The sequence below is a fragment of the Prorops nasuta genome, unplaced genomic scaffold (assembly GCF_024137725.1).
Source record: "Prorops nasuta isolate Cenicafe-Biocafe unplaced genomic scaffold, Cenicafe_Pnas_1.2 PNAS00003, whole genome shotgun sequence".
In the NCBI taxonomy this organism is placed as follows: domain Eukaryota; kingdom Metazoa; phylum Arthropoda; class Insecta; order Hymenoptera; family Bethylidae; genus Prorops; species Prorops nasuta.
This window is the reverse complement of record NW_027116800.1, coordinates 2,197,795-2,225,156: the sequence shown is the minus strand read 5'-3', so window position 1 is coordinate 2,225,156 and position 27,362 is coordinate 2,197,795. Positions and strand designations below refer to the sequence as shown.

Sequence of the window (27,362 nt, the reverse complement as noted above, 5' to 3'; positions counted from 1 at the left end):
AATTAACTTTTAAATATTGAAAACAACTTATCGAATATATTACGAAATTTGTAAAAGAAGAAAGAAGTACTTTTAGGATTTCTGTACGATTTATTTAATGGAACATGCTTAATAAATTATACTTTCCGACCACGTAATTCATTCTGAATATCTTGAAGGGTCCTGCCCTTTGTTTCGGGTACGTAGAAGAATGAGAATATCGCACCAATAAAATTAAAAAAAGTGAAAATCCAAAAAGAGATATATATGCCAAAAGCGTCAACTATATCTTGGTAGGATTTTATAATGCCGAAGGAAAATATATTGCAACAACTCATTATTACTGTGTTTCCAAGTGCTTTCACGTTGGTTGGAAAGAGTTCTCCCATTAAAGTAAACGGGATTACTGCTATTCCAAAGGCATACGTAACGACGTACATAATCACTCCTATAGCTGGCATCCATTCTATAGCTGAGCTCAAGCCCAACTTTTGACAATAAAAATATGCTCCAATTATTCCAGTTGCTACACCTGTTCCGATCAGCGAGGATACCAATAATAACCTTCGACCGCCACGATCGATCGTTGCTGAACAAATAATTGTAAATGTCAATTGTATCACTCCTAAAATTATTGTTAAATATTTTCCTTCGAAGCCAATGTTAGCTGCATCAAATATGGATTGAGCGTAATTTATGATCACTTGACTGCCGCCAAATTGTTGGCAAAACAATAATCCTAATATAATTATCATTGCTCTGTAAAATAAATTAATTTTTCTTTAAAAAAATATCCATCGAAGATATAATTAAGCAGAGATAAATCAAATCTTAGCTTAAAAGAAGGTAATGTCTTTGTTTTTTTTTTTTTTCTTAATTACTTGCCGTATAGAGATACTATCGTGTCTCTTGATCTAGACTACTGACTTTCCTTCGCGTAAATAAAATCCACATACAATAAAATCTTACTTTCGATTTCCTGGCACACAGAATAGTTCTTTAAATCCAGTGCCATTGGTAAGATCCTCGTTCACAGATTTGTGAATCAAATCAAATTCATCAAAAATGTCCTGTTTCCCTCTCAATTTTATTAATGAATCTATCGCCTCCCTGTGTTTCATAGATCGAATCAATTGATAGGGTGATTCGGGTAACCAGACAAACGTTGCTGCGAAGAGGATCGGCGCTATTAAAGAAACCAAAGCTAACTTTTGTACCGACAGGAAAGGACCCATCGAATATTCCAAAATCGCTCCTAATTTTGCAGCTACCGTCAATATTGATGTAAAAAGACCACGCTGTTTCGCCGGTGAAATTTCTCCCAAATAAATTGGAGTCACCGAATAAGATATACCAGCTGATATCCCAGATATAAATCTTGATATATAGAATTCCTGCAAAAATAAAAACGAGACTATATTATTTATTATTTTAATCAATTCTTTTAAGTAATAGATCACATAAATAAACAACATAACTCTTTAAGATTTTAACATTATATCTATATTGATTAACTGATGAGACGAGTTCAGCTGCAATTCATGAATCAAAAATCAGTTTTAATCTACTCGAACTTGAGAAGCTGAAATACTTTATCTTTGATTGTTACATGTATTACTTGATAAGATAATTGTATTATAAACGTACTTTGACATGTATTACTACTGATAAAGGATTAGTTTAAAAACTAATAAAATATGTAGATAAAAGCTACTGTAAATTTATCCACTTTAAAGTTTTACCGACGCTGTTGTGGCGAATGCGATCATAAGCCAGCCGATTATCGAAGGTATAGTTGAAGCAAGCATAGTTTTCTTCCTTCCAATTACATTTATAATAAAAGAAGATATGACCGATCCTGCTAATGCCCCGAATGTGAATAATGAAACAATCCAAGAATACTGAGCCAGATTTAGTTTCACGGGGCTGTCTTCTGATTGCAATTTTGATAGGGACGGTGAAGCCCATCCAAAGAAAAGCCCAATGGACAGCATACCTAAATTACCTGTCCATAGAACACCAGAACATTCGCAATAAGAGAAAATCAAATTAAGAGTAAAACATATATGAGTAAGAAAATACTATGATTCTGTTTCAACGAAGAAAGATATACTTAAGACTTTTATAGGCCAAACAACAAGTCAAAAATTGCACGTACAAAATTAATTAGTTTGAAAGTATATTTTTGCAACGTTTACTCAAATTGTCGAAGCGTCGATGATTTAAAAACATAATTATTAAATTCTGAAAGTATAGCTTTAATGATATGGGATTGCACCGTACATCATGACATATGAAAAAAATAACATACCAGCTATTGCCGCTGCATAGGCCTGCATCTTAAAAGTCTGCTCGATACGAAGAAAATATTGCGTCTGGCAAATATTAACAAGAGACTTACCGGTTTCACTTACTTCCCACTTCAAAAAAGATAACGATAAAATCCAAATCTAAACCGCATTTCAAAATTTACTGCTAGTACTACAAGTATTGAAATTGCTATACTTTGTGTCAAATACCTTATAGAAGCGGCAGTAATGCCAGTGCTGACAGAGTGAAATTTAAAACACGGTTCAATACACTAGTCTTATATCGCAGTTCAATAGTCCCATAGTTTGTGAAAGAATTACTTCAAATAATTTATTCATACATTCGTAACTGCTTGTCAAATATACATGACTTAACGAAAATTATACAATATGTGCAATGGTCATAATTAAGATGAACATTATATATAATACACTTTATTCAATACTGCAATACCAAATTAATATTGTCAGTTTAATGATAGTGCAAATTTATCACAGATTTATAATATATTAAACTGTTAATACAACTATAATTAAAATATAACTATGTACATTCTCCATTTGCTTCTTTCTATTATGAATTCGCAGTGATGACTACAATTTATAGCTACCTTAAATCACATCTAAGCATATTTTAAAATGATAAAAATATTTTTCACGAAATAATTAAATAATTATTATATTCAATATATAATAAATCTGTTAAAAGAATTAATAACTATTTAAATAATTGTACTTTTATTAATGTGTGCTGTTATTAACGATCTATGGTAAGACTAAGTAAAAAATACAATAAATTTTTCGAAAATTATGCACAATTGCTAAAAATTTCGAGACGAAATGTCGAAAAAAGTGAAATATATATTAATGAGTGTATAGTAATAATAAAGTATTCTTTTTGTAAATTATCAAATACTGTCCATTAGATTTGATGCACACAACACACAGCCAATTAAATTATAAAAACAGATTAACAATCCTTTGACTTATACAGCAGATCTCTAATGGCATATCTTTCTTATTTTATGTTGAACTCAATCGAATTCGTAATTAATGTACACATACAATTAATCTGTCGTTATAGATTTTCAAGAGTAATAATTGCTACGTTATAAAAAATCTAATACTATTATAATGCAATTAGAGATCTTACCATACACAAGTTAAAAGCGTATTTTAAATGTTAACAGCTATTTCTGTTAATAGAGAATTTCAGGTATCATTTTTGGCAGACATTAAATACAAAGTATTTTTTGTATAATACGTATCGTAAGCACGCTACGATATTTCTTTAAAGTTACTGGACGATCTATCTTTAAAAAATTCCTTTCACAGCTTGACCTCATTTATAATGAAAGTAATCGTATACCGAAGCCAATATGAAATTGTTACCATTGTTAACTCGTTGGCTGTACTATAATACGCGCACTATTTTCTCCAGATTGTCTATACAGATATTTATGCACTCTCTAGATGTTTTGATGCTATAAAAAGTGTACTTCTGGAAATAGGATACGTACCGCAAATTTTTGTGATTCATTTTGTGAAATAACAAACAAGTCAACGTTTACTATTTTATCATTATAGCCCTCTCAGGGAAGATCCGATTAAAAAATAATATTATAATATAAATATGAAGTTTTTGTTTAAACAGTCTCCATTATATAAACACTATGCTAGCTGATTTAAAGATAAACAGTTTAGATTGCATTTTGATAAAAGTTTTGTTCCTCTTACAACAAGCATACTCTCTATAGCGGAAAAATCTGGATATTGCACAACCTTTAGTACTGGAAGATTAATTATAATAGGTGAGACAAGTATTTTAAAAAAGAAAGGTGTTTGATGGAATATCAACTGCACCACGACAGCTGCTAGGTGGAGGATTATCATCATCAGAATTATCTTTAAAGACGTTGCTCGCTTGTCGCTTCAGTTCCTCAATGTAGATTGTTGTATCTTTATCAACAAGATCTTGTAACCTTTTACTTAAACTCGATAAAGGTGGTTTTTCTTCATCGTAAACTCTTTCTAGTAGAGCTGACTTCTCATAGAATAATATGTATGGTGTATCTGGAGGTTTCAAATTTTTGAAATCATGTATTGTAGCTTGGGAGATATAGCTATCATTAAATTTAAACCAATTGTTCTTGGAATCACGTGCATATGTAAAATAATGCCCATAGTCCATACTATACCCTGAATGTACTACAGCTGCATAAAGCTGATAAGTTTCACATTCCAGTGCTGTATAAGTATTAGACGATACCGGTAATTGTATAGTTTCATTATACATAACTTTATGTCTTAATTTGGTCCTCAAACGGCTTTCAAAATCGTACCGAAAATGTTTCAATGTTAAAATTAAATGTGCTGGAGCTTGTAGGATTTTAATGATTCTCTGTGCGTCGCAGAGCTTTGTACATTTGTCGCAACGATACTTATTTTCACCAGTCAATTTTTCAGGAGCAAGATAACAGTTAATGAGATCTTGAACTGAGACTTCATGATTTTCTGAAATTTCTTCTGGAAAACATAGCTGCAAATCTCGAAACCTATCTGTATTGTCTGAGCTATTATCACATTGCGCACACTGGTAAGTTATCTTAGATTCACCACCAAGTACTCTATGTACAAGTGAGACCTGCATATTTGTTTCTTCACCTCCTACAGATTGTATCCCACTATCAGTTGAATCAGAATGAGAATCACTTAATTGCTGCGTCTGTGCCAAATCAACACCTAAATAATGGAAACAAGAACCAAAACATATTATTACAGCATATCTAAAGCGAATAGATATTATTTATAGGATTTATATATGTAAGTAAAAATATACACCTTGTGTAAAATCTGCTAACGATTGAGTCTTTCTTTTGAGTGCCATACCTTCTGTCAAATCTTCTTCAGTAGTCCATCTTTTTATATTACCTCCAGAATCTCCACCATGTACATTATCACTAGAGTCATCATCAGTCTTTGATTTAGGACTACTCATAACTTCATTATTAGAACAACTAATATTTGATGATTTTTCTTGCTCATGCAGAACATCCAGCAAATGACTATATAAACAAAAATTTTATTTTGAACTACAATTAAGATTTACATGTGTACACACTCTCAAATTTAAAAATATAATTAATATTAAAATATATGTATGAAAAAATAATAATGAACTAACCATAAAAACTCCGAGCTATCTTGCTGTTGACCAGGCAAAAAATAAGCAGGACGTGAGGCTAACAAAATTTCATTTGGAGCCAAAGAGATTCGTTTAGAGTACAATAGTAAAGCAAATAAATTTTGCAATTTCTTTAAGACAATTTGACTATTATGTTCATTAGATAATTTATAGAACAATACTTCATGACAAAATTGTCTAGTCATAAGTAAGGCCTGCAATACACTGTTCATATAGCATGTATTTCCAAGATTTGATAGTCCCACTTTTCCAGTATTTGATCTAGCATATTCCACTATAGGTTCAATAATTTTTCTGTTTTTTGACCAAATAGGTTCACTTAATATACTGTTAACCTTGTCCATTCTGGGTGGAGTAGGAAAATTATTTTTTAAGTTTTGATTCACTTGGCATTGAGGGAATCTTAATGAAATTGCCTTTACAATATCGACTAAGTTTTGTATACATTCTTTACTTGATTCACTATTTTCTTTTTTCAATGATCCAATATATATTTGCACACTGTTTAGTACCTTACGAGTAACAGTTAAAGAACTTTGTCTTTTGAGAATATAATAAACTATTTCTGCAGCACTAGAGCGAGACATTGGTAAAATTAAAGCAAGAAACATTTTATCAATAGCTGCTTCAGTAACATCCAATAGTACTGAATATTTACGCTCTTTTTCCAGACCATATATAAACTCCATTATTAGAATGCGTAATTGGTCAGCTGGCCATATTGGCAGCCACATGCATAATAATTTTAGTGCTTGTACCAATTGATCATCAGAGTGTTGTTTTGAGAGAATTAAATTCACAGCTTGTGGTATAAGAGATGGTTCTACCATTTGTAAAACAACATTGAGACCAGGTCCAGGCTGCTGCTTCAGTTTTGAGTCCAATATTATTTTATACAAAGTTTGAAGACATATGATTAAATTTTCCTTTTCTGAACTTGCTCCAATTGCACAAACAGTCTCCAGAAATGTTTGTACTTTAAAAACATGTTCACGAAAACTTGATATTTCTTTAGAATCCTGTGGCATACTAAACGATCCTAAAGACAGTACTACTGCCTCGCAAAGTTTAGAATGATTTGCACATTGTGGTAAATAAATTTTATGCTTTAATAAAACTTGTAGAATCATAGTCAAATATGAAATATTTCTAATATTTGTATTCCTTAAAAATGTAGCAACATCATTGGATATTGGGTTAAGCTCTAAGGCTTTTTCATTTAAATGTTTGCTAAAACGATCCATAAGACGTGGAATTTCTTGTACATTCAATACACTCTCATTAAGAATATCCCTCAAACCGCTTTCGTAATTACACATACCCTGATCTTCGATTTTCATTAATAAGGTCCATCCCTCTTTAACCTCTTCTGCTGTTCCAGAAATGATTAAGCACAAACAGTGCTCAAAACTATATTTATGGTCTTGATACGTATCCATTACGGATTTATTACACCTAAATATATATACAATAAGTATACAACTACTACTAATTACTTTTAACCCTCAATGTACAATGATTTTAATAAAAATTGATGAGATGAGTGAAAATTACGAAAATGACGTGACAAAGATGTAGTAGCGTAGTTCGTTATGGAGCATTATAAACAAAAATCCCGTGTCACGTCACAACAGGATCGGGTTAGTAACTAAGCGACATAGCAGTTATAGCACTCATGTCTCATAGCAGTAGAGGGCCGCGCGTGAGTTGAGGCGATGATGCTAAAAATTGGTGGGTTTCCACTGGGTAGTGGGTGGGTGGCGGGTGCCGTGGGTGCGCTCTTGTCTCTTGTATGAATTCCGCAATAGTTTTTGTCAATAGACGGCGCTGGAAATCGAAACGGTATTATGGCGCGAATTTATAAATCAAACAAAACTCGAATTTCAGCTCAGCAATTTAAACATTGTATATTGAAGATAAAAGTGAGACAATTGATTTCAGCAAAGACCGTACTAAGCTTAAGTTCCGTTTATACATTCAACAGATTCGGCCAATTCGGGCCTAGAAGTCTAGCCGGAGTAGCCACTGATCCCCCGTATTCTGTAACTTCAACGAAAATGTTTGGTATCGGTACGGACCGAAAACGATATATATGGAAATATACATATCTTATTACACATAACGATATTTGTCATTAATGTTGGTCCTAATGATACCGACATATGTATGTCGATAAGAGTTACAGCAGGCCAAAGGCCTTATAAGTTACGCTGCCTCACTCACATGCCGTAGCTTATTCACTATGATATAGGTTGAGAGAGGGAAGTTCTGATTTTCCACAATGTCCACGATCATCTATGAATATGATGCGAACTTCTTAATAAAGCGAACAGCGGTTCTCTTGACTTCAAAACTCGGAGAGAAAGCCTTTAAAGGCAATTAGTCATTAGGGCTATTCATAAATGTGAAAGGCTCGATTTTTCTAACTAATTAATGAACGGCTTCGTAAATCTATGTTTGGTAAAGCTTTAAATCGAATTTAATTTACTACATTTGCACCTTTTAACAAACAGATCAATTTTACCAATAACATAAGTGGAAAAACTGATCTGCAATTCGTAAAATTATATCCTAATTAGCACTAGCTGTCTAAATGCTACAGCAAATTAAGTAAATGTAAATAACAGATATTGTTTGGGCGTAAAAAAAAAAATGCCGAAAATTAGGAGAACAATATAAATTTTTATTTAAAAAGTTGAAAATATCTTTCACATATTATCTTCAAGACAGATATTAGCTTCAATAAATTTAATAAATAGAAATGACAATACAAACATTGTTTTTTTTTTCAAACTTCGTCTCATTTATATTATTATATATATATATATGTAAATATTAAGAAAATATATTTTTATTACTGTTATATTATTTATATCTCAGCATGTCATCACAACGTGTGCGTTAAGTTAATAAAACTGTACACTCTTATAGTTTCCTTTTAATTTAAGCTTAATTTGACATTTTTAATTTTAGGGGCTAAGAAGCAGCCTTCTTTTAATATTATTTAATCTGCTAAATCTGAAAACAAAAAGTAACAATTAACAGTAAACGATTATCTGTTTTAATTAGCAGATTCATTTAATAGTTGTGTACCTGTTAGGATCTTGTTTTAAAAGCAGTCGCATTTCGTGTCGCCAACGATATACATACGGATAAATATTATAATCAATAGTTAAGGGAACCGCGTTGTAAACAGCATAATCTACCTTGGTCGGAGTTGACCTGTAACCATTGATAATATTTGTGAATTTAATGCACCTAATTTCAGCTCAATTCCAAAATTTAGCCTTTGCTATAAATCTCATATAAAAACATTTTTTGAATTCATTCTAGGACTTATCTATGATTCTTCGATCTATAAAAATCGAGTTAGAATTTAATTTGTGAGTTGGCAACTTTATTTTGTAAAAGGAGATATTCGAATGTAGAGAAAATATAGATATTTATTATTTGAATGTAGTTTCTATTTTGTAAAACCGGGTAGAAAAACCAATTTTTTTTTAAATGTTGATTTTTGAAGTGTTAGAGAACTAATTAAAATAATCAGATTATTGGTCTTGTGATTTGTTTCAATATAATGAATACCTAAAGTCGGATGAAAGAGTTCGAAGGCCGAATTTTGGTACAGTTACCCTATATAATAGAAAATTCGATACATCCTTGTTTAAATAATTGTTCTTACTTACCCTTCGATAAAGCATATAATATCTTCGTCGGCAGAATTCATCTCATCCTCGGAATCATCATAACTTGGTGAAGACGGCGGAGTAAAATATTCTGGAATTAAGATGATACTGTACTAAGATTACTTTTAATAATCTCTTTTATTGAAAACTGATCTTAAAATTGTTGGTGGCCGAACATATTTTAATGTTTCTCTTACCATCATCACTAAAGTCGTCTATTATAACGCTTTCTTTCAGTTTACTAGTATCATTATCCTTTTCTGAATCAACAGCTTTGATTGATAATAATTGCAAACCACTGCATACTTTATCAATTTCATCATCAAACTCCATATTCAATTGTTTTTTGGTATCTTCTTTGCCTATTTTCGGCATCTGCAATTGTGTATGTTCCTTGAATTTATTTTCTAAATATTTCTCTAATTTATTCATTCCATCTTTAGAACGTAGGTTGACAAAGCAATCTAAAAATGGCCAATATTCCTTCCAAGGAATGTCGCATTCTTCGGCTAAATCCCTGAAAGTAATTGTTATGCCTTATTGAAAAATAATACGTAAACAGATATGTAGAAATATAGGAATAGATCAAATCTTACCTTCCAACTCTCTCTAAACCTTTTTCAGCATCTTGAAGTCTTAAAGCTAAATTTGCTATTGGACTTTTGGCAATAATGCTATTATTAAGTGTTTCCTTTTTTGCTGGAGTCAGGATATTTCTAGGCGGAGTCTTCCATTTTTTTCTAAATTCTATTGCTTGAGATTTAGTCATAGGTCCAGCAAATGCTTTTACTTCAATACGTGGACTAATAGGATCGACATTTAATTTCTGATAAAATAATTATAATCACTGCTATTAATTAATTCTTGAATTTGTCTTATGTTTCTGCAGGATTTTTTCAAATGGCAGCATTTAGGAATCGTTCTATCTGGATATAACCCTTACTATTATCACATTTTGTCAAATTATAAAGTATTTATATTTTCCATTGACTTTTTAAAGTTATAGCATTAATGGGATGTCTCAAGCACATTTTAAGTCGAAAATTCTGGGGAAAAATATGGCATTATTTAAAGGCCGACTTTTAAGTCATCATACCTTTTTCGTCACGCCGTAAACTGCTCTAACTAATAAAACAATTAAAAATATATATATATATATTAATAAAGTCACATATTTTTAAAAAATCATAATGCCTTATGATATAGCAATTCATGGCATCACTGATGAGGTATATGACTTGAAATTCGTACTTCATATAACGCCGTATTTATTTTCCGGAATTTTTTACTTAAAACGTGCTAGAAGGATCCCACTAATGGTTCATTAAAATTTTAATTCTCTTCATGACCAATCTCACTTATTACTATTGACACTAAAGTAAACCAAACATGGCAGTATTGTATGCTATAATCAAACAACGGGAATCTCCTAGATGCTTCCTTTAAAAAATAAATCTCTGTGCATACCAATGGAGAAATTGGAGAAAAAAGTTCACCAATTACTGGCTGTAGTGAATTATCTTCAGATCTTAAAACAGGTACATAATATTTGTCTTCTAATAATATACGTATTTCTTTCTTCAATTCTTCATCTTCTTGACATCTTCGTGAACATATTATCTATATTAATTAATAAATTTAGAAGCATAACCATTGAAAACAATTTTATTAAAAGAACTTTGAAGTCCACATACCTCTATTGGTAACTGATCATACTTATTTTTAACAGTTCGTATGCATTGAGAATATGAAACAAGCAGTCTCACAATTTCTTTATGTCCAAACTTAGAAGCAAAATGTAAAGGAGTCTCATTTAATCCTTTATCCGGAGTATTTAAATACAAATCTTGCAAAATTTGAGCCCGATTTAGATAATTATTACAATCTTCTTCACCATAATGTAATTTTATGAAATCTGTATCACTGATTGTATTGAGTATTAATTCACAAATATCATACTTGCAAGATTTAACTGCTATATGCAAAGCATTATACCTGCAGCCTTCCTGAAAGGATGTATATAGAAATATTGTAGAAATTATGGTTAGAAAAGCATTAATCTAATTAAATTTATTACTTACCTGCAATATAGCAGGAGTATCTCCACTACCTATTAAATACCTAGGGTTTTGCCATACAATATTTTTTACAGCTTTTAAATCACCATTTTCTATAAGTTTTCTGAAACCAACCAATTCCTGAAATTTAGGAGCTTTGAAATTGCTTGACTTCTCTTCCATTACTGGGGTTTCTAAAATCACTTGTGGAGTGATAAGGTTTAATTGAGATTGAATACATCCAGTTCTGGCAAATTCCTCAGCTTCACTTTGCTTTTTAAAAGTTTTTAAACGACCCGTTTTATGTTCTTTTATCACATTTAAAGCTTCTTTCTTATCCAAATAAACATGTAGTATATCTACAAAAAACACAGTTTTAGGGTAAGCTAAAAATGTTATAGAACTGAATTACTATTTTTACTTTTTCACATTTACCTGTGACATTATTTTCACCTGTAGTATCCTCTTCCTCCGGTATGTATATTGCGTGAAAAATTTCATCGGAAATTTTAGGATTGGGTAATAGAACATAATTATATTCGTTTGATGAATTATCTTCTTTTTTATCCATCTCTTTTCTACTTTTTTGTTTACACGTGTTTACTATGTACAGATATTACCCGAAAGCCATTCAGCGACACATGACATGTTACATTTCTTATTCAATAACAGATTGCAAAGTAGTGAAAACGAAAACTGTCATGAGTTCGCTGGTAAGTAGCAATCTCATTGCTAGAACATACAAATGTTTTGTTTACCAGAGAAGATGTCGGCAGAAGACGATATCACTTGAATATTTATAGAAAGCGTGCTTCCATCTATAACATATTTTGACTTATTATTTCAAGGATTCCGAACTGATTCCGAACAATTCCGACGACCAATTCCTCAAATCCTCCGGTCTCGGAGCTCAGACGGAAATGTCCGAAGTTCGTCCGAGGTCCTACGCTAGTCTACGTTGGTCTACGTTATCTACACGATGCGGTTTAGACATGACATGATGCCCATGATGGGAAACGGAGGGAATTCGATACCCCCACTTTGTCTACTATTCTTAATGTAACAAAGGTAATTGTAGTCGTAAGTGGGGGTATCGAAATCCCGCTGTATCTACTCTTTATATCATGATGTCGACACCGTCGACACCGTCACCATCGCAACGTTACCGACTACCGTCGGATTCCCGAACGCCGACGCCGATATTGCCCGATATGTTCCGGTGTTTCGTTTGTTTCGTTTGGACTAGACGGACATAAGAAAACACGAGGACGATATAGAATTATATTACTCTAATATTATTTAAGGTTAATTTTTAACTGTTCTATATTAAATATTCAATAAAAATTGCTTATAAGATGGCTGAAGTAATGCGCCAAACAGTTGCTGGAATGTTGAAGGGCATCGAAAGGTAATAATTTTCTCTTAAGAAAAATAATGCTTAACATGCATTGTACATTTTCTGAAATTAAAAATATTTATTATCATTTCTGATTAGGTACAATCCAGATAATCTTACTACTCTCGAAAGATACGTTGAAATCCAATCAAGAGAAAATGCTTATGACTTAGAAGCTAATTTAGCAGTATTAAAATTATATCAATTAAATCCCCATCGTTTCAACATTGATATAACGTGCCAAATTCTCCTTAAGGCATTGACCAATTTGCCACACACAGATTTTGTACTCTGCAAATGTCTACTTAATGAAAAAATTGCAAGTATTTTAATTTTTTATGATTTAATTTAATCCATAAAAAGTCAATTTAACTAGATATATTTCCAGATGGAGGAAGAATCTATTAATCAAATAATGTTTCTAGCCGATATTCTAGAACGTTGTGATTTTCAGCATTTTTGGGATAGAGTTCCTACTATTTCACATCTTTGTGATAGAATTGTAGGCTTTCAAGATTCGATAAGAAAATTTGTATGTCATGTTGTTGGAATAACATTCCAGACTATTGAGAAATATCTTTTGGCACAGCTTCTGGGAAGTATAGATGGTATGTAAACAAATTTGATTTTATTTTTATCAAGAAATCTTATAACTAATTACAATTTTAGACACTACATTGAAACATTGGGTAAAAAAGTACGGATGGAAGGAAGAAAGTAAAACTATCATTTTTATTGCTAATCAAGATGAAAATATTAAGACAAAAAATATAACTGAAAAAATTGATTTTGACAGTGTGGCTGGATTAATGGCAGCTTGTTTATAATTTACATTGATAATATGAAAATCACTTTAAACTCAAAAAGTTTATCAGTAATTATATTTTAAAAGTTTAAGTGATTAATAAATTCAATGCATATACAAATTCTTTTTATTTCCTTTGCTGCAATTGGTGATATCTTTGTATTACATAGTTGTTTTGAAAGAATATGTTTTATACGCAGTATTACAAATGTTCAACATTTATGGTTAAATGCCAGTTAGCTTATAGAAATTTTACACACTTGACCGAATCCATTGAATACTTTCATAGTACACACTTGGTCAGAGAATGTACAGAATAATGATTAGTATTCTCCTTGAAGTACATAATTCATAATTCACAATCTAACTATTTATGTACAGAAATAAATATGTATTTATTATAACCCCAAGTAATAATTAGCGGTATAAGTATCGTTGCTGAAAACTGTACATTTTTATATAAAGTAGAAATTATATTTTATACACAATTACTATAAGACAATTATTTTGAAAACAATGAAGCTTCTAGCAAAATTGAAATATAATTTTCTATATCAAAAAGTCCTCTTTAAAATATTTGAATATATACAGTAAAGAATAAGTTAAATCTTTTTTCATCTTTAAAGAAGAGCTGCACCCAAACCTTTTATAAGCAGTATAAAAAAAATACTCTATCAAGAATGTATAAATTACATTTTTTAGTGTTATATAGGCTTAATTTTGTTATACATTAAGAAAGTCAGACTTCATGATCAATCAAATATGCATCTCTCCTGAAAGAATAGCGAGGAGTATTGTGGCATGGAAGTAGCCAAAAGACTGGATGGCTTTTACCACAAACTTGAGAAAGTAGTGTAAATGTTTTTAGTGTTGATTTATTATGATAATGATGGTGCCCCTGTAAAGCTTCAATTGGTGTTTCATCTCCCAGAATTGCTTGAAATTGATCTACTAAAATAGCTATGACAAACATTCCAAATAGCGCTGATTCCAGGACTAATATTACACAGTGTAAACTGTAAACATATTTGTTATATATATATATATATATATATATATATACATTTCTTAGAATACAGAGATAAACAATTTTTGACATACATACATTCTGCTTTGTTTAATGGTAACATCATTGCTGCACTGAGGACATTCAGAAACCCAAGAAACAATAACAAGAGCAATAGCATAAATTGCTAAAACTCCAACATACACCAGAAATTGTATGAAAAATTTTTGATTCCTCTCACCAACGCAATTATTAATCCTTAAAGAAATTAATGTTTAATTACAAAACCAAAGAGACACTATAAATAAGCACTAACAATTACCATGGGCAATGATGGTCCATTCTTCTGATACATCTTTTACAAATTCTACAATGATGTGCTCTAGGAGGTCTGTAAGTTTCACACCTAGTGCATACAGTCCAATCGTCTCTTTCATCACAATCGTCTCCTATTCCAGATCCAGCAGAGTGCATATCAGAAAAATCCATCCTGTTTTGTGGTAATGGCACAACCCCTGGATCACTACAAACTGCTTTCAGATGAGCCATCATCAACAGTAGCACCACTGTATTAAAAGCGATTACATGAAAGGGTCCCCATAAGCTATTAAAAATATTTCAATAATAATTTAGTGCTTTTTCACTTCAATTTCTAGTAGACTTTAAAGTTCAGCCACTTACCTATCTTGCATAGTGTGCAAAATTATCCATCGTACAACAACATAATCCGCGTAAAATACGGCGATGTAGGTAACAAGGATGCAGACAATTCCACAAGGATCCCTAACGAACATTTTTTTCTTATCCCTTAAATTTATTTCGTATGTATTCGCGCACGGTCGTACCGCGGCCTTTCACACAGTATCATTTTCCTGTCAACTCATTTACAAAAAAGAACTCGCTCTTATTTAACTTTCCCAACTGTACGTACTTTAGGAAAAAATATCAACAGATAACATTAATGTAAAATCTGTTGAGTTTTCTTCTTGCCGATCTATAACTACAAAATATAAGTTTCATTCATGACATGTCACAATACAATCGACTGACTGGACTACATTTTACTACGATAGTACGATAAAATACAAATGTCATATAGCTATGTATTAGCTACACCACACCAACACCATTTTATAGTAATATTAACTCAGAGTGCTCAGAATAAATTCAGAGATAAAATGTATTTATGGTATGTATATACTGCATGTAATAGTAAAGTATTTTCTGTTAGTATAAAGACAGGCCCATGCACCCGCCCTCAACCCTTATACTTTAGTCGATTTTCCTCTGCTTCTATTCAACAGTATCCAAAACAACACAACACATTTAAAGACATTTAAAAAACGCACTTTGTCGCAATTGGAAATGTTGGCAAACTTGGTAGGAAGGTAAGGCTGAAAATGTTGAAAGGGTTGAAGTTGAAAGGAAATAAAATGAGTGAAGGCAGCAGGTAGCAGCCAGCAGCAGCAGTAGCAACTAGCATCGTCGACAGGAGCAGACAGGAAATTAGGTTTGATCTTTTTCGTAGCGCTCCTGTACTAATGCAATAATGTTAGAATACGAAAATGATGAAAACATAAGCTTTTTTTATTTTTACTAATTGCGTCCTTGTAGAGTTTTATGCTAGTGAAAAGAAAAAAACAGACGTTAACCCATTAGGTATGTTTCCGTCGAGCTGATTAAAATCAGGTCAGAACTGTCAGAAGTATACAAAGTTACCATTACCATTCCCCATCTCACCCACTCTACCAATAGAAATTTCCTGAGTTGAAGTTTACCTATTTTTATTGGTGAAGAGAGCTAACTTTATTCTAATTTTCATTTTCATTTAGCCTAAAAAAAAAAATAATTTGTGCAACACGCAATGCAGAAAGGTTGACAAATCAATTTCCACTTGCGTTTTTGTCGATCAAACAGAAAGCGGGGAAACCTAATTCTGAGTTCTGTTCTGACTCGTTTTTAGCCACGACGATGCTCACTGCTCACGATTCTTGTATAGCTCGGCTAACTTCACTCTGTATCTTCTCAGCGGGAAATTGAGGCCCGGTCTTACAGGTCTCAATTAACGGGATCCCTCAAGCCCTCTGTAGCCAACATTACGGAACGAAAAACGAGGGAGAATTGTCCAGCGTTATTTTTCGACAAATTTTAATAATTTTGGGCTTGTTGGAACCGTTAGGACTCGCACCTTGTCATAAAAAAGCCTTATTTCCCAAAAAATGAAAAAAAAATAAAATTGTTTAAAAATTCACATTAATAATATTTAATCGCAAAACAAATCGAAAAATCGGGCTTCTTTATGACGAGGTGCCAGACCTAACGATTCCAACAAGCCCAAAAACATTGAAATCGGTTGAGAAATAGAGCCGTACCATTGTCCCGCGTTTCTGAGGTGGACGAAAACCAAAAATTTTTAGGAAGGCAGCTAGGCTTCCGCCCCTCTCGCGGCTCACGCTAACGTGTTCCCCCACTCCAGCATCGAAACTTACTGCGAAGCTTTCCTCATATTTACGCTATTCCCCTATCTGTAGCTATACACATATAAATACCGCTAAAATAATGTCGAGAACATTTCATTTCGCCGATATAATGAAATTGCTAAAAATGCAATTATCATTTTGAAATAAAATTGTAGAAAAGGAGATTTCGTAATGCTTGAAATATAGGGCATACGGCGAAACGCGGGACAATGGTACAGTCGTATTTTTCAACAGAATTTGATGAGACTAGTAATAATTAAAGCCATTCTTCATGTAGATTGTCCTAAAGAGCTCGCATTTTCGATATAGCTTATAGTTTTCCAGTTATGAGCGATTGAAGATGGACGTGCGCAACAGCTGATCAACGCGAGAGAAGAAATATGTATTTGTGCGCCGTGCAACTTCAAACGTTCATAGCTGAAAAACTATAAGCTTTATCGAAAATGCGAGCTCTTTAGGACAATCTACATGAAGAATGGCTTTAATTATTACTAGTCTCATCAAATTCTGTTGAAAAATACGACTGTACCATTGTCCCGCGTTTCGCCGTATGCCCTATATTTCAAGCATTACGAAATCTCCTTTTCTACAATTTTATTTCAAAATGATAATTGCATTTTTAGCAATTTCATTATAACGGCGAAATGAAATGTTCTCGACATTATTTTAGCGGTATTTATATGTGTATAGCTACAGATAGGGGAGTAGCGTAAATATGAGGAAAGCTTCGCAGTAAGTTTCGATGCTGGAGTGGGGGAACACGTTAGCGTGAGCCGCGAGAGGGGCGGAAGCCTAGCTGCCTTCCTAAAAATTTTTGGTTTTCGTCCACCTCAGAAACGCGGGACAATGGTACGGCTCTATTTCTCAACCGATTTCAATGTTTTTGGGCTTGTTGGAATCGTTAGGTCTGGTACCTCGTCATAAAGAAGCCCGATTTTTCGATTTGTTTTGCGTTTAAATATTATTAATGCGAATTTTTAAACAACTTTATTTTTTTACGTTTTTTAGAAAATACGGCTTTATTTATGACGAAAGGCGAGTCCTAACGATTCCAATAAGCCCAAAAACATTGAAATCGGTTGAAAAATAGCGCTGGACAATTCTCCCTCGTTTTTCGTTCCGTAATGTTGGCTACAGAGGGCTTGAGGGATCCCGTTAAGTTAATTTCGACATTAAGTAGGGATACCAACCTGAAAAATAATACTTAACTATACTAATATTTTTTTTTTTGAAGTTTTAAGCCTGGAAATGTGTAATGTGAAGTTTTGTGTACGTATATGTATAATTGAGCGGGTAGAGGAAGATGTTTTGAAATACGAATCATACGGTTTTCTGGTAAAAGTTATACTTATCTAATATTTTGTATGTAATAATGGATTTTGAGATGGCATTTTGTTGTATAAATGATCAGGAAGATGTTGATGAACAGTTAATTATTAGAAGAAGATAAAAAAAAATACGTCTACGAATGAATTGGTATGCTATTTACGATGATATTGACTTTCAAAGTAGATTTAGACTTCGCAAGGAGCATTTTGAATTGCTATTGAATACAATTGGCTGTTCATTAATTTGTAGAAGACAATGGTATGTTATTGTGATAATTAATAATTGGTTAAAGTGAAACAATAATTTAATTTATTATACTCATATTTTTTTAAAGGAATGATGCAATTTCACCAACTACACAATTACTAATAGCATTAAGATTTTATGCAACAGGATCGTTTTTGATAATTATCGGTGATTTTTCTGGGGTTAGCAAAAATTCTGCTACCAAAATAGTACATAGAGTCTCAAATGCTATAGCTAAACTAAGTAAAGAGTTTATCAAATTCCCAATGCAGCAAGATGATATCATACAAACTCAAGCAAGAAATTTCAAACAGGCTGGTTTTATAAGGGTACTAGGAGCAATTGATTGCATTCACATCAGAATACAATCCTATGGTAAATATAACATTAGGAGTTGTAGCAAGAAAATAATGTATTAGCTCTATATATGTATATTCTTATTATAATTTTTTGAAATGAAATAATTTCAATAAAATAATGTAAGAATTTTATATTATACAGGAGGGGAAAATGCAGAATTATTTCGTAATAGAAAAGGATTCTTTTCACTTAATGTGCAAGCAATTGTAAATTCAAAATTACAATTTATGGATATTGTAGCACGATGGCCAGGATCTTCTCATGATGCTACGATTTTTAATAATTCTGTCATTAAAGCCCGATTCGAGTCTGGCGAATTTGGCAATGGTCTGCTTTTGGGAGATTCTGGCTATCCAAATATGCCATATTTAATGACCCCATTAACAAATCCAAATACACCTGCCGAAATTTTATATAACGAGGCACAAATTCGAACAAGAACCATGGTGGAAAGAGCATTTGGTATTTGGACAAGAATGTTTCCTGCTTTGAGTAAAGGAACTCGCTTCAAAACTGCTAATAAGACTATGGACATTATTATGGCCTGTGCTGTTTTGTATAATATTATAAGAATGGATATTGAAGATAATGTAGATATTGCTGCATACAATAATTTATTGGTAAATTATAACGAAGATTTCCATCAGGATGAAAGGAAATTTTTAATAGAAAATTATTTCGAAGCGTAAGTCTAACTTTTCATATTATATTAATATGCATGTTAATAATAAAATATAACTTAAATTTATCTTGCAGTTGCCTCTAACAAGCAAATTTATTTAAACTTCAACAAGAATGAGAAATAGTATATATGTGGGAAATAACAAATTAAACAAGTATATATATTTTGTATAGCTGTAAATTTGTGTGAAAGAAGAATATTTTATTTTTTCTATAATAAAAACTTTATTTGGAAAGAGAGGTAAAGTGTTATTGGTCTACATAGTGTGTTTTGTAAGATAAAATTTATATTTGTAATGGATAACCACTTTTTATTGAATAAATATATATTTAATACTTTCTGCTCTTTTAATTTTAAATCATTAAATGTCAACTATGGTTCATTGAAAAACTACTTTAACATACCAAATAAAATAATTCTTGGTACCTATGATTTATGAATATTCTTTTTCAAACAAACCTGATATTTCGATCATTTGTATAAAAATTAAATGAAAATTTGTATCAACGCAATTGTCTAAAATATTATTATAATAAATTTTATTTAGAATAAAATTTAAAGTGAGCTAGGTTAAGAATTCTTGTACTGTATTTTAATATTAACATAAACTTAAAATTTTATAACCTTTGTACTTCAGTAAATAAAACATAACATTTAGAGAATTGAAAAAACTTAAGGACTTAGAAACTGATAAATGTCTCTCTCATATAGTAACGCAAATTATAACAAGGAGTTTCATTTAATTTAAATATCACAAGTTTCCTATAAAACTAACTTGTTATTCTGATATATCAGAAATATCAATATTTTCAACAACGTTGTTGTTATTTTCTTTATTACCTCTTATTGTAGATTCTAGCAATTTTATTTTTAAGGTATTTTCTGTCAACTTTTGTCTTAAAATTGCTTTTTCTAAACGGCTTTTTTCTTTTAATTCTTGAGTCATCAAATTAGTCAGCTCAATTTTACTTTTAATTAAAATATTGTCTAAGTTCTCATGTGTTGATTTTTTTTCAGGCATTGCTGCTTTTTGTTTTTTAATATTTGTGGAAAGAGGATCACTTAGGGGAGCTTTCAATGTCCTTGGGTTCCACTTCTTCCATGTATTAATTTGGTTAGTATCTTTTAAATACTGAGAAATAACCAAAAAAATTACATATATGAAGTGCAATATAATAATAATATTAATAAAATTTATAATAACCCTACCTGAAAGACATGTTCATCTTGTTGCAGATTTAGATCATCTTCTATTTCTTCATCTGATTCAATAACATTAGAAACAAACGTTGCAGTTTCACCCATGTATATGCTGCGATCACTATCATTGGAATTATATAATCCATCTACAGTAGGTTGAATAATTTGATAAACTTTATCATATAAAATATTCGGTTTGGTTTTATTTGATCCACCTCCTACAAAAATATATTTATAATTTTCGTTGTTAACAAAAATCATTTAGAACTTTCCAAGATTACCTGTTTTATATATTTCTGTTTTTAATTTAGAATAATACTTCCTTGTTTGTTGTTTTAAGTTATTCCAGCAATTTTTTAGTTTTTCGGGTTCCACATTTGATTTGCTTATGCAATTAAATTTATTAGCAATTTCAGCCCATGCTTGGGTTTTTGCATCCCACCCAACGGCATCCGTTAGTTTATTCTCCACTACTTTCGAAAATTCGGAGACAAGTTCAACCAACCTAATTTTTTCCTCTTCGGAAAAATTGTGATTTCGTGGTTTTTTATCCATGATACTTCTTCTTTATTTTATTGTGTTAATTGCATTTCTATATTGTGAAATATATTTGATCCTTCCCTGTTCAAATTTCGTTCACACTAACACCTGAACTGAAGCTGGGCACAAAACTTCCATTTCCAGGCTTAAAACTTCAAAAAAAAAAATATTAGTATAGTTAGGTATTATTTTTCAGGTTGGTATCCCTACTTAATGTCGAAATTAACTTAATTGAGACCTGTAAGACCGGGCCTGAAGCTTTCTCTTCGTTTCTGCAATCTGCAGTCTACTAATAATTTATTCTGCGGTAAACGCCTGCAAAATGGATAAGATTCGGCTTTACAACATAATTCTACTAATTCTACTGATGAACGTAAATGAAAGATCATGGAAAAATGTGAGAATATGAGAATTGGGAGTTTTGGGACCCCCAATTTGATTCTTTTGAACTTACTAACACATGGATGACTGGATGATAACGAAGATTATAGTGGGGTGGGGGGTCTTGAACTCCCGGCATTCCCACCGCATATTTCCCGCAGGATCATTCTTGTGAACCCAACCTAAAAGAAAACAAAATAAAAAAAACATTTATCACTGATTATTATACAGCCCAATCCAGACTAGAGCATTTGTGCGCGCTTGAGTTTGTGCAGTGTATTTTGTGCATAAAAGATAAAAGAATATTAGAGTTATTTAAGCAAATAGCGTTCATACATACGGACAAAAATGTTCTAGTCTACATCCACCCGATCCACCCTAATGTAGCGTTGATTGTGTGTGTAGGTACCGTTTTGATACTCACAACAAAATGCAATACATTGAATTCTCATTGCGCATGTTCTCATGCATTTGTATTTGAGCAATTTGTATATGTAGTGCAATTTCCCTATCTATAGACTATAGCGACCAATCTACCTAGCTTTATCCCTTATCCGGTCGGTGCATTGAAAACAATGTAAAGTTATATCTCTTGAAGTATTTTTGTTTTTAAGAAAATATGCATTTTTTAAGCGTTACTTGAAATGGAGCTTTGATTAAAGGATACTTACATATTATTAAACAGACCTTTTCTAATATACAGAGAAATGAAGCTTGTTAAACCGAATTGGGTTATGCATGATGGTTTGTATTTAATTTGTATTTATTATGTTAGCTGCAATTACAATTAATTTTCAGCACATTTGTTCTTAAAGTTTGACAATTACTCTTTCTTAAGGCTACCCAATATTTTCAATTGATATTCATCCTGATGGCAAAAGGTTTGCTACTGGTGGACAAGGTATGTAAACTTTGTTTTTAACTGTGATTATTTTATACTAAGTCAAACTAATTGTTAAAGGTGGTGATTCTGGCAGAGTTGTCATATGGAATATGCAGCCAGTAATGGATGAAACTGCTGAACTAGATCAAAATGTTCCTAAAATGCTGTGTCAGCTGGATAATCATTTAGGTTTGCATTATTAAGATAAAAAGTAGTAAGTCTAGTATGTGTGTAAGATAAGTTATGTTTATTTAAAATATTAATTTAATAGCATGTGTAAATTGCGTGAGATGGAGCAACACTGGACTATTAGCTTCAGGAGGAGTGGATAAATTAATTATGATTTGGAGACTATCAGGAAATACAGGAGGAAGCTCCATATTTGGTGGAAAGGCTGGTGTAGAGACTTGGCGTTGTATAGCCACTTTAAGATCCCACGAAGCTGATGTGCTTGATCTTGCTTGGGCTCCACATAGCCCATGGCTGGCCTCTGCATCGGTGGATAACAGTGTCATTGTTTGGGATGCATCTAAGTTCCCAGCAATTGTAGCTGTGCTAAAAGGTCACACAGGGTTTGTAAAAGGTGTAACATGGGACCCTGTAGGAAAGTATCTAGCATCCCAGTCAGATGACAAAACATTAAGAGTATGGAGAACAACGGATTGGGCTGAAGAATCTTTAATTTCTGAGCCATTTGAAGAGTGCGGTGGCACTACTCATGTTTTACGTTTATCTTGGAGCCCGGATGGTCAATATCTTGTATCTGCTCATGCAATGAATGGTGGTGGTCCTACAGCACAAATTATTGAAAGAGATGGATGGACGCAGGATAAAGATTTTGTTGGACATAGGAAAGCTGTAACATGTGTAAGATTCAATGGAAATATTTTACAGAAAAAGCAACAAGGAGCTTCAAAGTCAACTCAACATTGCTGTGTAGCTATAGGGTCTCGTGATAGATCACTATCAGTATGGCTGACTTCACTCAAAAGACCTCTAGTCGTCATACACGAGTTATTTACTCATTCAGTTTTGGATGCAAGTTGGTCTCCTTGCGGACTTCGATTGGCCGCTTGTTCCTGGGATGGATCAGTGGTCTTTTTCGAATTTACTCAGCAGGAGCTTGGTCAGCCTTTGGACCCTGCCGAGCAAAGCAGTCTTCACGAACGATTGTATGGAAAACCTTTAGTGCAAGGAGGGTGCACTGTAATGGAAGCTCCTGAACTTTTAAATATAAAGCCTCCGGCGCCGTGTCAGCCTACAGCTCATCCATCTACTGTTGATTCCGGGCCCCCACCGAGTACCACTCCTACCACTCCAGTTAAGGGTCCAATTAACAAACAAATCGAAACGAGAACATCCGATGGTAAAAGAAGAATTACGCCTATGTTTATTCCACCACCAGCCGAATCAATGTAAGGATTAAACAAATTTTATTCGATTATCTTACAATCATTATCATGGATATCTTTATTTTAGGGATACATCTATACCTGGAACTACGGTGCCAACGTTCACAAGTCAGACAAGAACGAAAAGCTCAATTGTTATTGAAAAACGAAATGACGTGGTTACTCCAAACGTAACTTCGGTCAATCCAGCTATCATGAGCACAGCTGCTACTCAGTTAGTACCTAAGCGACGAGATCATCCAGCTGCGAGACCGAATAACGTATCGCCAGCTAAAAAGCTAAAAGTTGCAGCAGAAAGAGCTGGAAGTCAATTAATTTTACCTGCATTGAAGCCATGCAGCTCATTATCACAACAGGCTGGACATTATGCAGTAACAGTTAATAACAGTCAAGGGTTAGCTCATCTTCAAGTGTTTAGAGGGACCGATTCTGAACCTACTTGGGATCTTTATCTGGGATATTCGGCTGTTGCTTTGGCTGCTTCACCAGCTGTTATAGCTTTGGGATTGGAAGATGGGAGTATTCATACGTTCTATCCTGCGAAAGGGTCTCGACCTGCGCCTCCATTCGCTCCACCTGCACCTTTAGCCAAAGTTCATGCAGTGGGCAATGCGGTTAGAATTCTATAATTATCTTATAAAAATGTTAAAGTAATAAATACCTTGACTTTTTTAATATAATAGGTAATGGTTGTCTCAAGTTGTGGGGATGTTCGAGTGTGGGAGATTGGAAATACTTGCAGAATGATATGCTCTACGTCCGCTGCTCACTTGGCAGCACCTGGAACCTCTTTACTATCTTGTACTTTACACAATGGGATGCCACATTTAGCGTTTACAAATGCTAGAGCTTATATTTACCATAAAGAGATGGGTATGAATAAGATAAAATATTCTTTAATATTGAGCATTTATATAGAAATATTTGTTTGGATCAAACGTGTATCACAGGTACTTGGTTATTAATTGGTGATAGTCAAGATCCAGTCTGGCGGTGGTCTTCGGTAAGTGCATCGAGCACACCTGGAGGTAGATCTCCCAGAGGACCTTTGTCATCTTTACAAGAAGGACTTCTTCGAACTGCAGGACATGCATTACCAAATCCAAGATTAGCACATAGCGCACCTAGTGTTGTGTCTTATCTCGAGCAACAGCTGCTCACTTCAAAAGCTATAGGAAGTACTCAAGAATATGTGCACTGGCTCATGGCATTAGTTTCCTTTTTATTAACGCAAGGTATATTAAAATATGTTTTATGTCATTATTGTTTCGATATATAATACTTTTATAAATCTTTTTAGATGGATTAGAAAAGCGTTTAAGAATAATTTTAGACGACCTTTTGGGACCAAGCCATGCATCAGCATCTAAAAGCATTTGGGAATCTACCATATTGGTAAGTCTTATGCATAGTACGCTTCATATTTCTAGTAAAAATATGTGCTTGGAGTAAACAAGAACTTCTTAAATAAAATTTGTTTGTTTTTATTATTTATTCAAAATGACCCACCTTAATAAGAAAACTAGTTTGTGGTTTTTACCAAAAATAATTGTGTTTTAGGGAATAAAGAAGCATAAACTCTTAAGCGATGTATTGACCGTAGTTGGTGGACATCTGCGTTGGCAAAGAATTTATCTAGAATACACCGAGCAATTGAGCGCCTTAAAAAATCAAAGCTTAGAAAAAGTACAAGATCTATAATTTTACGAATACAAATCATATTGAAAATTTATATGCTTGTTCTTTTTCGTTGCACTGCTGCACTAATGCAATATGTTAGAGAGAGAAAACGTGTTTGTTTTATTTCAATTATAATTGCACCAGTTCGATAATGCAACGAAAAAGGACAAATCCAACATCATAGCTCACAATTCCAATGTATATTTTCAAAACGATAATGATAAGACTGTACAGTTTTTGTATATTAAATATTTTTTAGTTTGATAATTACTATAAGTCAATAAAAAATAAACATTATCGAAACAAACCTAGTAATATTAGTAGCTATATAGATACAATTTTCATTTAATCATATATATATACGATTTATACTATAATATGTTTAACATGTATCTATTTATTTTGATATTTGTATATAATGTAGTTTTGATTTGTCAAATAGTGATTATATAGATTTTAATGAAGACGGATAAAAAAATGAACAAAGATATTTTATATGTAATTGTATTTTTAGCAATATATCATTACAATACTAATGCATATATACACCATCTTTTAAGCTCTTTCTTTATAAAAATACGTAACAAAGCCTAATGTGCGATAAGCCAGAAACTGATATTCCAAAAGCACAACTATCCAGTGTTAAATACTTTTTTATACTTATTTGTGCGCTCATAGTTTTTTTATAATTATTATCGTCACAGTTTCGTAATATATATCTTTATTCACAGTTGAAAAGTGAATTATTCTTGAAATTAGCATCATTAAATTAGTATCTGTTCGATTCAATCCAGAACGTTCCACATTTCTGAACTGAATCGATTAATTCTGCTAACGCATCGTACAAAAAGACATGTGGGCAAATATTTTTTCTTGATTAATCTTGTATCGCTTTAGTCTCATATACAAATATTAAGTTAATCGTTGTTCCGTGTAATATAAGTTTTCAATTGAACTATGCGATGCTTTATATAGCATCAGTGGATATGGTAAGTACAGTTGCAATATATTACAGTATAATATCAGATAATATCACGCGGAACATGTTTTGCCGAGGAATACAAGGAACCAAATTTCGTCCTTTATAATATGACTCGAATTTTGGACTAGTTAGCAAATATTAATGGTAATGTCTTTTTACAATATCAATGGAGGTAGATCGTACTGTCCGTGTGAGACGTAGCACTTTGGGTGGAATCACACATGTGGGAGTGCATCGATTCAATTTCATTTATTTACGCAATAATCCAGGTAAATCAGTCTTCTTCTTGTTTTCAATGATATATTGTACTTTTCATTATGTTAGATCGTAAGAAAAATTCTTATTTTACAGTATACTGTACAAGAAGAAGGGTTATAATGAGTTCTTAACATCAACATATCCAAATTCTGCTCGCTTTCTACCTTACCCCACCTCGTAACTTGATTGAAGATTATATTGGTGGTGGTCCATTGGGATAAACAACCATGGGAGTGAAGCTATTGGCAAGGTTGTTAGAGAGCATACAACTGTAATCTTCTTCTGCCGATGGTACCAAAGAAGCGGCACCAAGTAAGATCAGCAGCATTAACGCCTGGATCGGAAGCGAAGCACGCATCACTCTGCCCAAGAATCGACATCCTCGGACCAAGGGCGTGCGTTCCCTTTCGTCACCACTGTAACAATTTTGTAGGACAGAATTTTAACAACAGTCCAATGATAAAATGTCAAAATATTAAATAAAAA

At 32.6% G+C, this 27,362-nt stretch overlaps 9 protein-coding genes across 24 annotated transcripts in view; 3 read left to right on the top strand and 6 right to left on the bottom strand.

Annotated features, from left to right (window-relative positions):
• Positions 1–110: 110 nt before the first annotated feature.
• LOC136785734 (facilitated trehalose transporter Tret1-like) lies at positions 111–2,333 on the bottom strand. The gene is made up of 4 exons (XM_066746969.1): positions 2,291–2,333; positions 1,722–1,984; positions 949–1,373; positions 111–738 (listed from the first exon to the last, which is right to left on the bottom strand). Exons 1-4 carry the CDS (start codon positions 2,316–2,318, stop codon positions 117–119), a joined length of 1,338 nt encoding a protein of 445 aa, XP_066603066.1. The 5' UTR covers positions 2,319–2,333; the 3' UTR covers positions 111–116.
• Positions 2,334–2,483: 150 nt separating this feature from the next.
• DUBAI (Deubiquitinating apoptotic inhibitor) lies at positions 2,484–7,119 on the bottom strand. Its single transcript, XM_066746966.1, has 3 exons — positions 5,473–7,119; positions 5,130–5,353; positions 2,484–5,030 (listed from the first exon to the last, which is right to left on the bottom strand). Exons 1-3 carry the CDS (start codon positions 6,930–6,932, stop codon positions 4,114–4,116), a joined length of 2,601 nt encoding a protein of 866 aa, XP_066603063.1. The 5' UTR covers positions 6,933–7,119; the 3' UTR covers positions 2,484–4,113.
• Positions 7,120–8,167: 1,048 nt separating this feature from the next.
• Ankle2 (ankyrin repeat and LEM domain-containing protein 2) lies at positions 8,168–12,120 on the bottom strand. The gene is made up of 9 exons (XM_066747303.1): positions 11,672–12,120; positions 11,261–11,595; positions 10,874–11,185; positions 10,647–10,799; positions 9,776–10,005; positions 9,377–9,696; positions 9,180–9,270; positions 8,587–8,715; positions 8,168–8,511 (listed from the first exon to the last, which is right to left on the bottom strand). Exons 1-9 carry the CDS (start codon positions 11,805–11,807, stop codon positions 8,463–8,465), a joined length of 1,755 nt encoding a protein of 584 aa, XP_066603400.1. The 5' UTR covers positions 11,808–12,120; the 3' UTR covers positions 8,168–8,462.
• A 316-nt stretch (positions 12,121–12,436) lies between these two features.
• On the top strand, positions 12,437–13,558 carry eIF3k (eukaryotic translation initiation factor 3 subunit k). Its single transcript, XM_066747309.1, has 4 exons — positions 12,437–12,644; positions 12,732–12,951; positions 13,021–13,240; positions 13,302–13,558. Exons 1-4 carry the CDS (start codon positions 12,592–12,594, stop codon positions 13,457–13,459), a joined length of 651 nt encoding a protein of 216 aa, XP_066603406.1. The 5' UTR covers positions 12,437–12,591; the 3' UTR covers positions 13,460–13,558.
• Positions 13,559–13,705: 147 nt separating this feature from the next.
• Positions 13,706–16,057, bottom strand: Dnz1 (DNZDHHC/NEW1 zinc finger protein 11). Of its 5 annotated transcripts, none has more exons than XM_066747307.1 (5): positions 16,041–16,057; positions 15,125–15,322; positions 14,766–15,047; positions 14,543–14,701; positions 13,706–14,453 (listed from the first exon to the last, which is right to left on the bottom strand). In XM_066747307.1, the coding sequence occupies exons 2-5, from the start codon at positions 15,235–15,237 to the stop codon at positions 14,177–14,179; spliced, it is 831 nt and encodes a 276-aa protein (XP_066603404.1). In that variant the 5' UTR covers positions 15,238–15,322; positions 16,041–16,057; the 3' UTR covers positions 13,706–14,176. The 5 variants fall into 5 exon arrangements, with proteins under 5 accessions (XP_066603404.1, XP_066603402.1, XP_066603403.1 ...); XM_066747305.1 differs by lacking the exon at positions 16,041–16,057 and adding an exon at positions 15,793–16,024 and having other exon boundaries at positions 15,125–15,443; XM_066747306.1 differs by lacking the exon at positions 16,041–16,057 and adding an exon at positions 15,793–16,024.
• Positions 16,058–18,323: 2,266 nt separating this feature from the next.
• On the top strand, positions 18,324–19,964 carry LOC136786233 (putative nuclease HARBI1). Its single transcript, XM_066747845.1, has 4 exons — positions 18,324–18,510; positions 18,587–18,873; positions 19,000–19,543; positions 19,615–19,964. Exons 1-4 carry the CDS (start codon positions 18,392–18,394, stop codon positions 19,622–19,624), a joined length of 960 nt encoding a protein of 319 aa, XP_066603942.1. The 5' UTR covers positions 18,324–18,391; the 3' UTR covers positions 19,625–19,964.
• Positions 19,965–19,971: 7 nt separating this feature from the next.
• LOC136786234 (myb/SANT-like DNA-binding domain-containing protein 3) lies at positions 19,972–22,366 on the bottom strand. 3 transcript variants are annotated; one of them, XM_066747847.1, is made up of 6 exons: positions 22,002–22,366; positions 21,735–21,843; positions 21,491–21,595; positions 21,022–21,432; positions 20,750–20,958; positions 19,972–20,672 (listed from the first exon to the last, which is right to left on the bottom strand). In XM_066747847.1, exons 4-6 carry the CDS (start codon positions 21,293–21,295, stop codon positions 20,319–20,321), a joined length of 837 nt encoding a protein of 278 aa, XP_066603944.1. In that variant the 5' UTR covers positions 21,296–21,432; positions 21,491–21,595; positions 21,735–21,843; positions 22,002–22,366; the 3' UTR covers positions 19,972–20,318. The 3 variants fall into 3 exon arrangements, with proteins under 3 accessions (XP_066603944.1, XP_066603945.1, XP_066603943.1); XM_066747848.1 differs by having other exon boundaries at positions 21,508–21,595; XM_066747846.1 differs by having other exon boundaries at positions 21,519–21,595.
• Positions 21,621–26,014, top strand: Hira (histone cell cycle regulator-like protein). 2 transcript variants are annotated; one of them, XM_066747844.1, is made up of 10 exons: positions 21,621–21,653; positions 22,365–22,405; positions 22,500–22,562; positions 22,623–22,733; positions 22,816–23,959; positions 24,024–24,570; positions 24,640–24,829; positions 24,907–25,191; positions 25,257–25,351; positions 25,517–26,014. In XM_066747844.1, the coding sequence occupies exons 2-10, from the start codon at positions 22,369–22,371 to the stop codon at positions 25,655–25,657; spliced, it is 2,613 nt and encodes an 870-aa protein (XP_066603941.1). In that variant the 5' UTR covers positions 21,621–21,653; positions 22,365–22,368; the 3' UTR covers positions 25,658–26,014. The 2 variants fall into 2 exon arrangements, with proteins under 2 accessions (XP_066603941.1, XP_066603940.1); XM_066747843.1 differs by lacking the exon at positions 21,621–21,653 and adding an exon at positions 21,766–22,062.
• A 110-nt stretch (positions 26,015–26,124) lies between these two features.
• Positions 26,125–27,362, bottom strand: part of Msp300 (Muscle-specific protein 300 kDa) — an 83,036-nt gene continuing 81,798 nt past the window's right edge. For all 9 annotated transcript variants that reach the window (XM_066747840.1, XM_066747833.1, XM_066747837.1 and 6 more), the window contains one exon: positions 26,125–27,292. In XM_066747840.1, coding sequence (XP_066603937.1) covers positions 27,070–27,292 — 223 coding nt within the window. In that variant the 3' untranslated portion in view covers positions 26,125–27,069. The remainder of the gene's footprint in view (positions 27,293–27,362) is intronic.

Coding starts and splice junctions, on each gene's coding strand:
- LOC136785734 (XM_066746969.1), bottom strand. CDS start 2,318: ATGCAGGCCTATGCAGCGGCAATAGCTG. Junction 1,985..2,290: donor CTATGCAGCGGCAATAGCTG/GTATGTTATTTT, acceptor TTCTATGGACAG/GTAATTTAGGTATGCTGTCC. Junction 739..948: donor TGTGTGCCAGGAAATCGAAA/GTAAGATTTTAT, acceptor TTTATTTTACAG/AGCAATGATAATTATATTAG.
- DUBAI (XM_066746966.1), bottom strand. CDS start 6,932: ATGGATACGTATCAAGACCATAAATATAGTTTTGAGCACTGTTTGTGC. Junction 5,354..5,472: donor GATAGCTCGGAGTTTTTATG/GTTAGTTCATTA, acceptor TTGTTTATATAG/TCATTTGCTGGATGTTCTGC. Junction 5,031..5,129: donor GTTAGCAGATTTTACACAAG/GTGTATATTTTT, acceptor TCCATTATTTAG/GTGTTGATTTGGCACAGACG.
- Ankle2 (XM_066747303.1), bottom strand. CDS start 11,807: ATGGATAAAAAAGAAGATAATTCATCAAACGAATATAATTATGTTCTA. Junction 10,800..10,873: donor ATGATCAGTTACCAATAGAG/GTATGTGGACTT, acceptor TAATTAATATAG/ATAATATGTTCACGAAGATG. Junction 10,006..10,646: donor TTTCTCCAATTTCTCCATTG/GTATGCACAGAG, acceptor TTATTTTATCAG/AAATTAAATGTCGATCCTAT.
- eIF3k (XM_066747309.1), top strand. CDS start 12,592: ATGGCTGAAGTAATGCGCCAAACAGTTGCTGGAATGTTGAAGGGCATC. Junction 12,645..12,731: donor ATGTTGAAGGGCATCGAAAG/GTAATAATTTTC, acceptor ATTTCTGATTAG/GTACAATCCAGATAATCTTA. Junction 13,241..13,301: donor GCTTCTGGGAAGTATAGATG/GTATGTAAACAA, acceptor TTACAATTTTAG/ACACTACATTGAAACATTGG.
- Dnz1 (XM_066747307.1), bottom strand. CDS start 15,237: ATGTTCGTTAGGGATCCTTGTGGAATTGTCTGCATCCTTGTTACCTAC. Junction 15,048..15,124: donor TTGCACACTATGCAAGATAG/GTAAGTGGCTGA, acceptor TATTTTTAATAG/CTTATGGGGACCCTTTCATG. Junction 14,702..14,765: donor ATGGACCATCATTGCCCATG/GTAATTGTTAGT, acceptor AATTTCTTTAAG/GATTAATAATTGCGTTGGTG.
- LOC136786233 (XM_066747845.1), top strand. CDS start 18,392: ATGAATTGGTATGCTATTTACGATGATATTGACTTTCAAAGTAGATTT. Junction 18,511..18,586: donor TTAATTTGTAGAAGACAATG/GTATGTTATTGT, acceptor ATTTTTTTAAAG/GAATGATGCAATTTCACCAA. Junction 18,874..18,999: donor CATCAGAATACAATCCTATG/GTAAATATAACA, acceptor TATATTATACAG/GAGGGGAAAATGCAGAATTA.
- LOC136786234 (XM_066747847.1), bottom strand. CDS start 21,295: ATGGATAAAAAACCACGAAATCACAATTTTTCCGAAGAGGAAAAAATT. Junction 20,959..21,021: donor AACAGAAATATATAAAACAG/GTAATCTTGGAA, acceptor ATATTTTTGTAG/GAGGTGGATCAAATAAAACC. Junction 20,673..20,749: donor AAGATGAACATGTCTTTCAG/GTAGGGTTATTA, acceptor GTTATTTCTCAG/TATTTAAAAGATACTAACCA.
- Hira (XM_066747844.1), top strand. CDS start 22,369: ATGAAGCTTGTTAAACCGAATTGGGTTATGCATGATG. Junction 24,571..24,639: donor TTCATGCAGTGGGCAATGCG/GTTAGAATTCTA, acceptor TTAATATAATAG/GTAATGGTTGTCTCAAGTTG. Junction 25,352..25,516: donor TTTGGGAATCTACCATATTG/GTAAGTCTTATG, acceptor ATTGTGTTTTAG/GGAATAAAGAAGCATAAACT.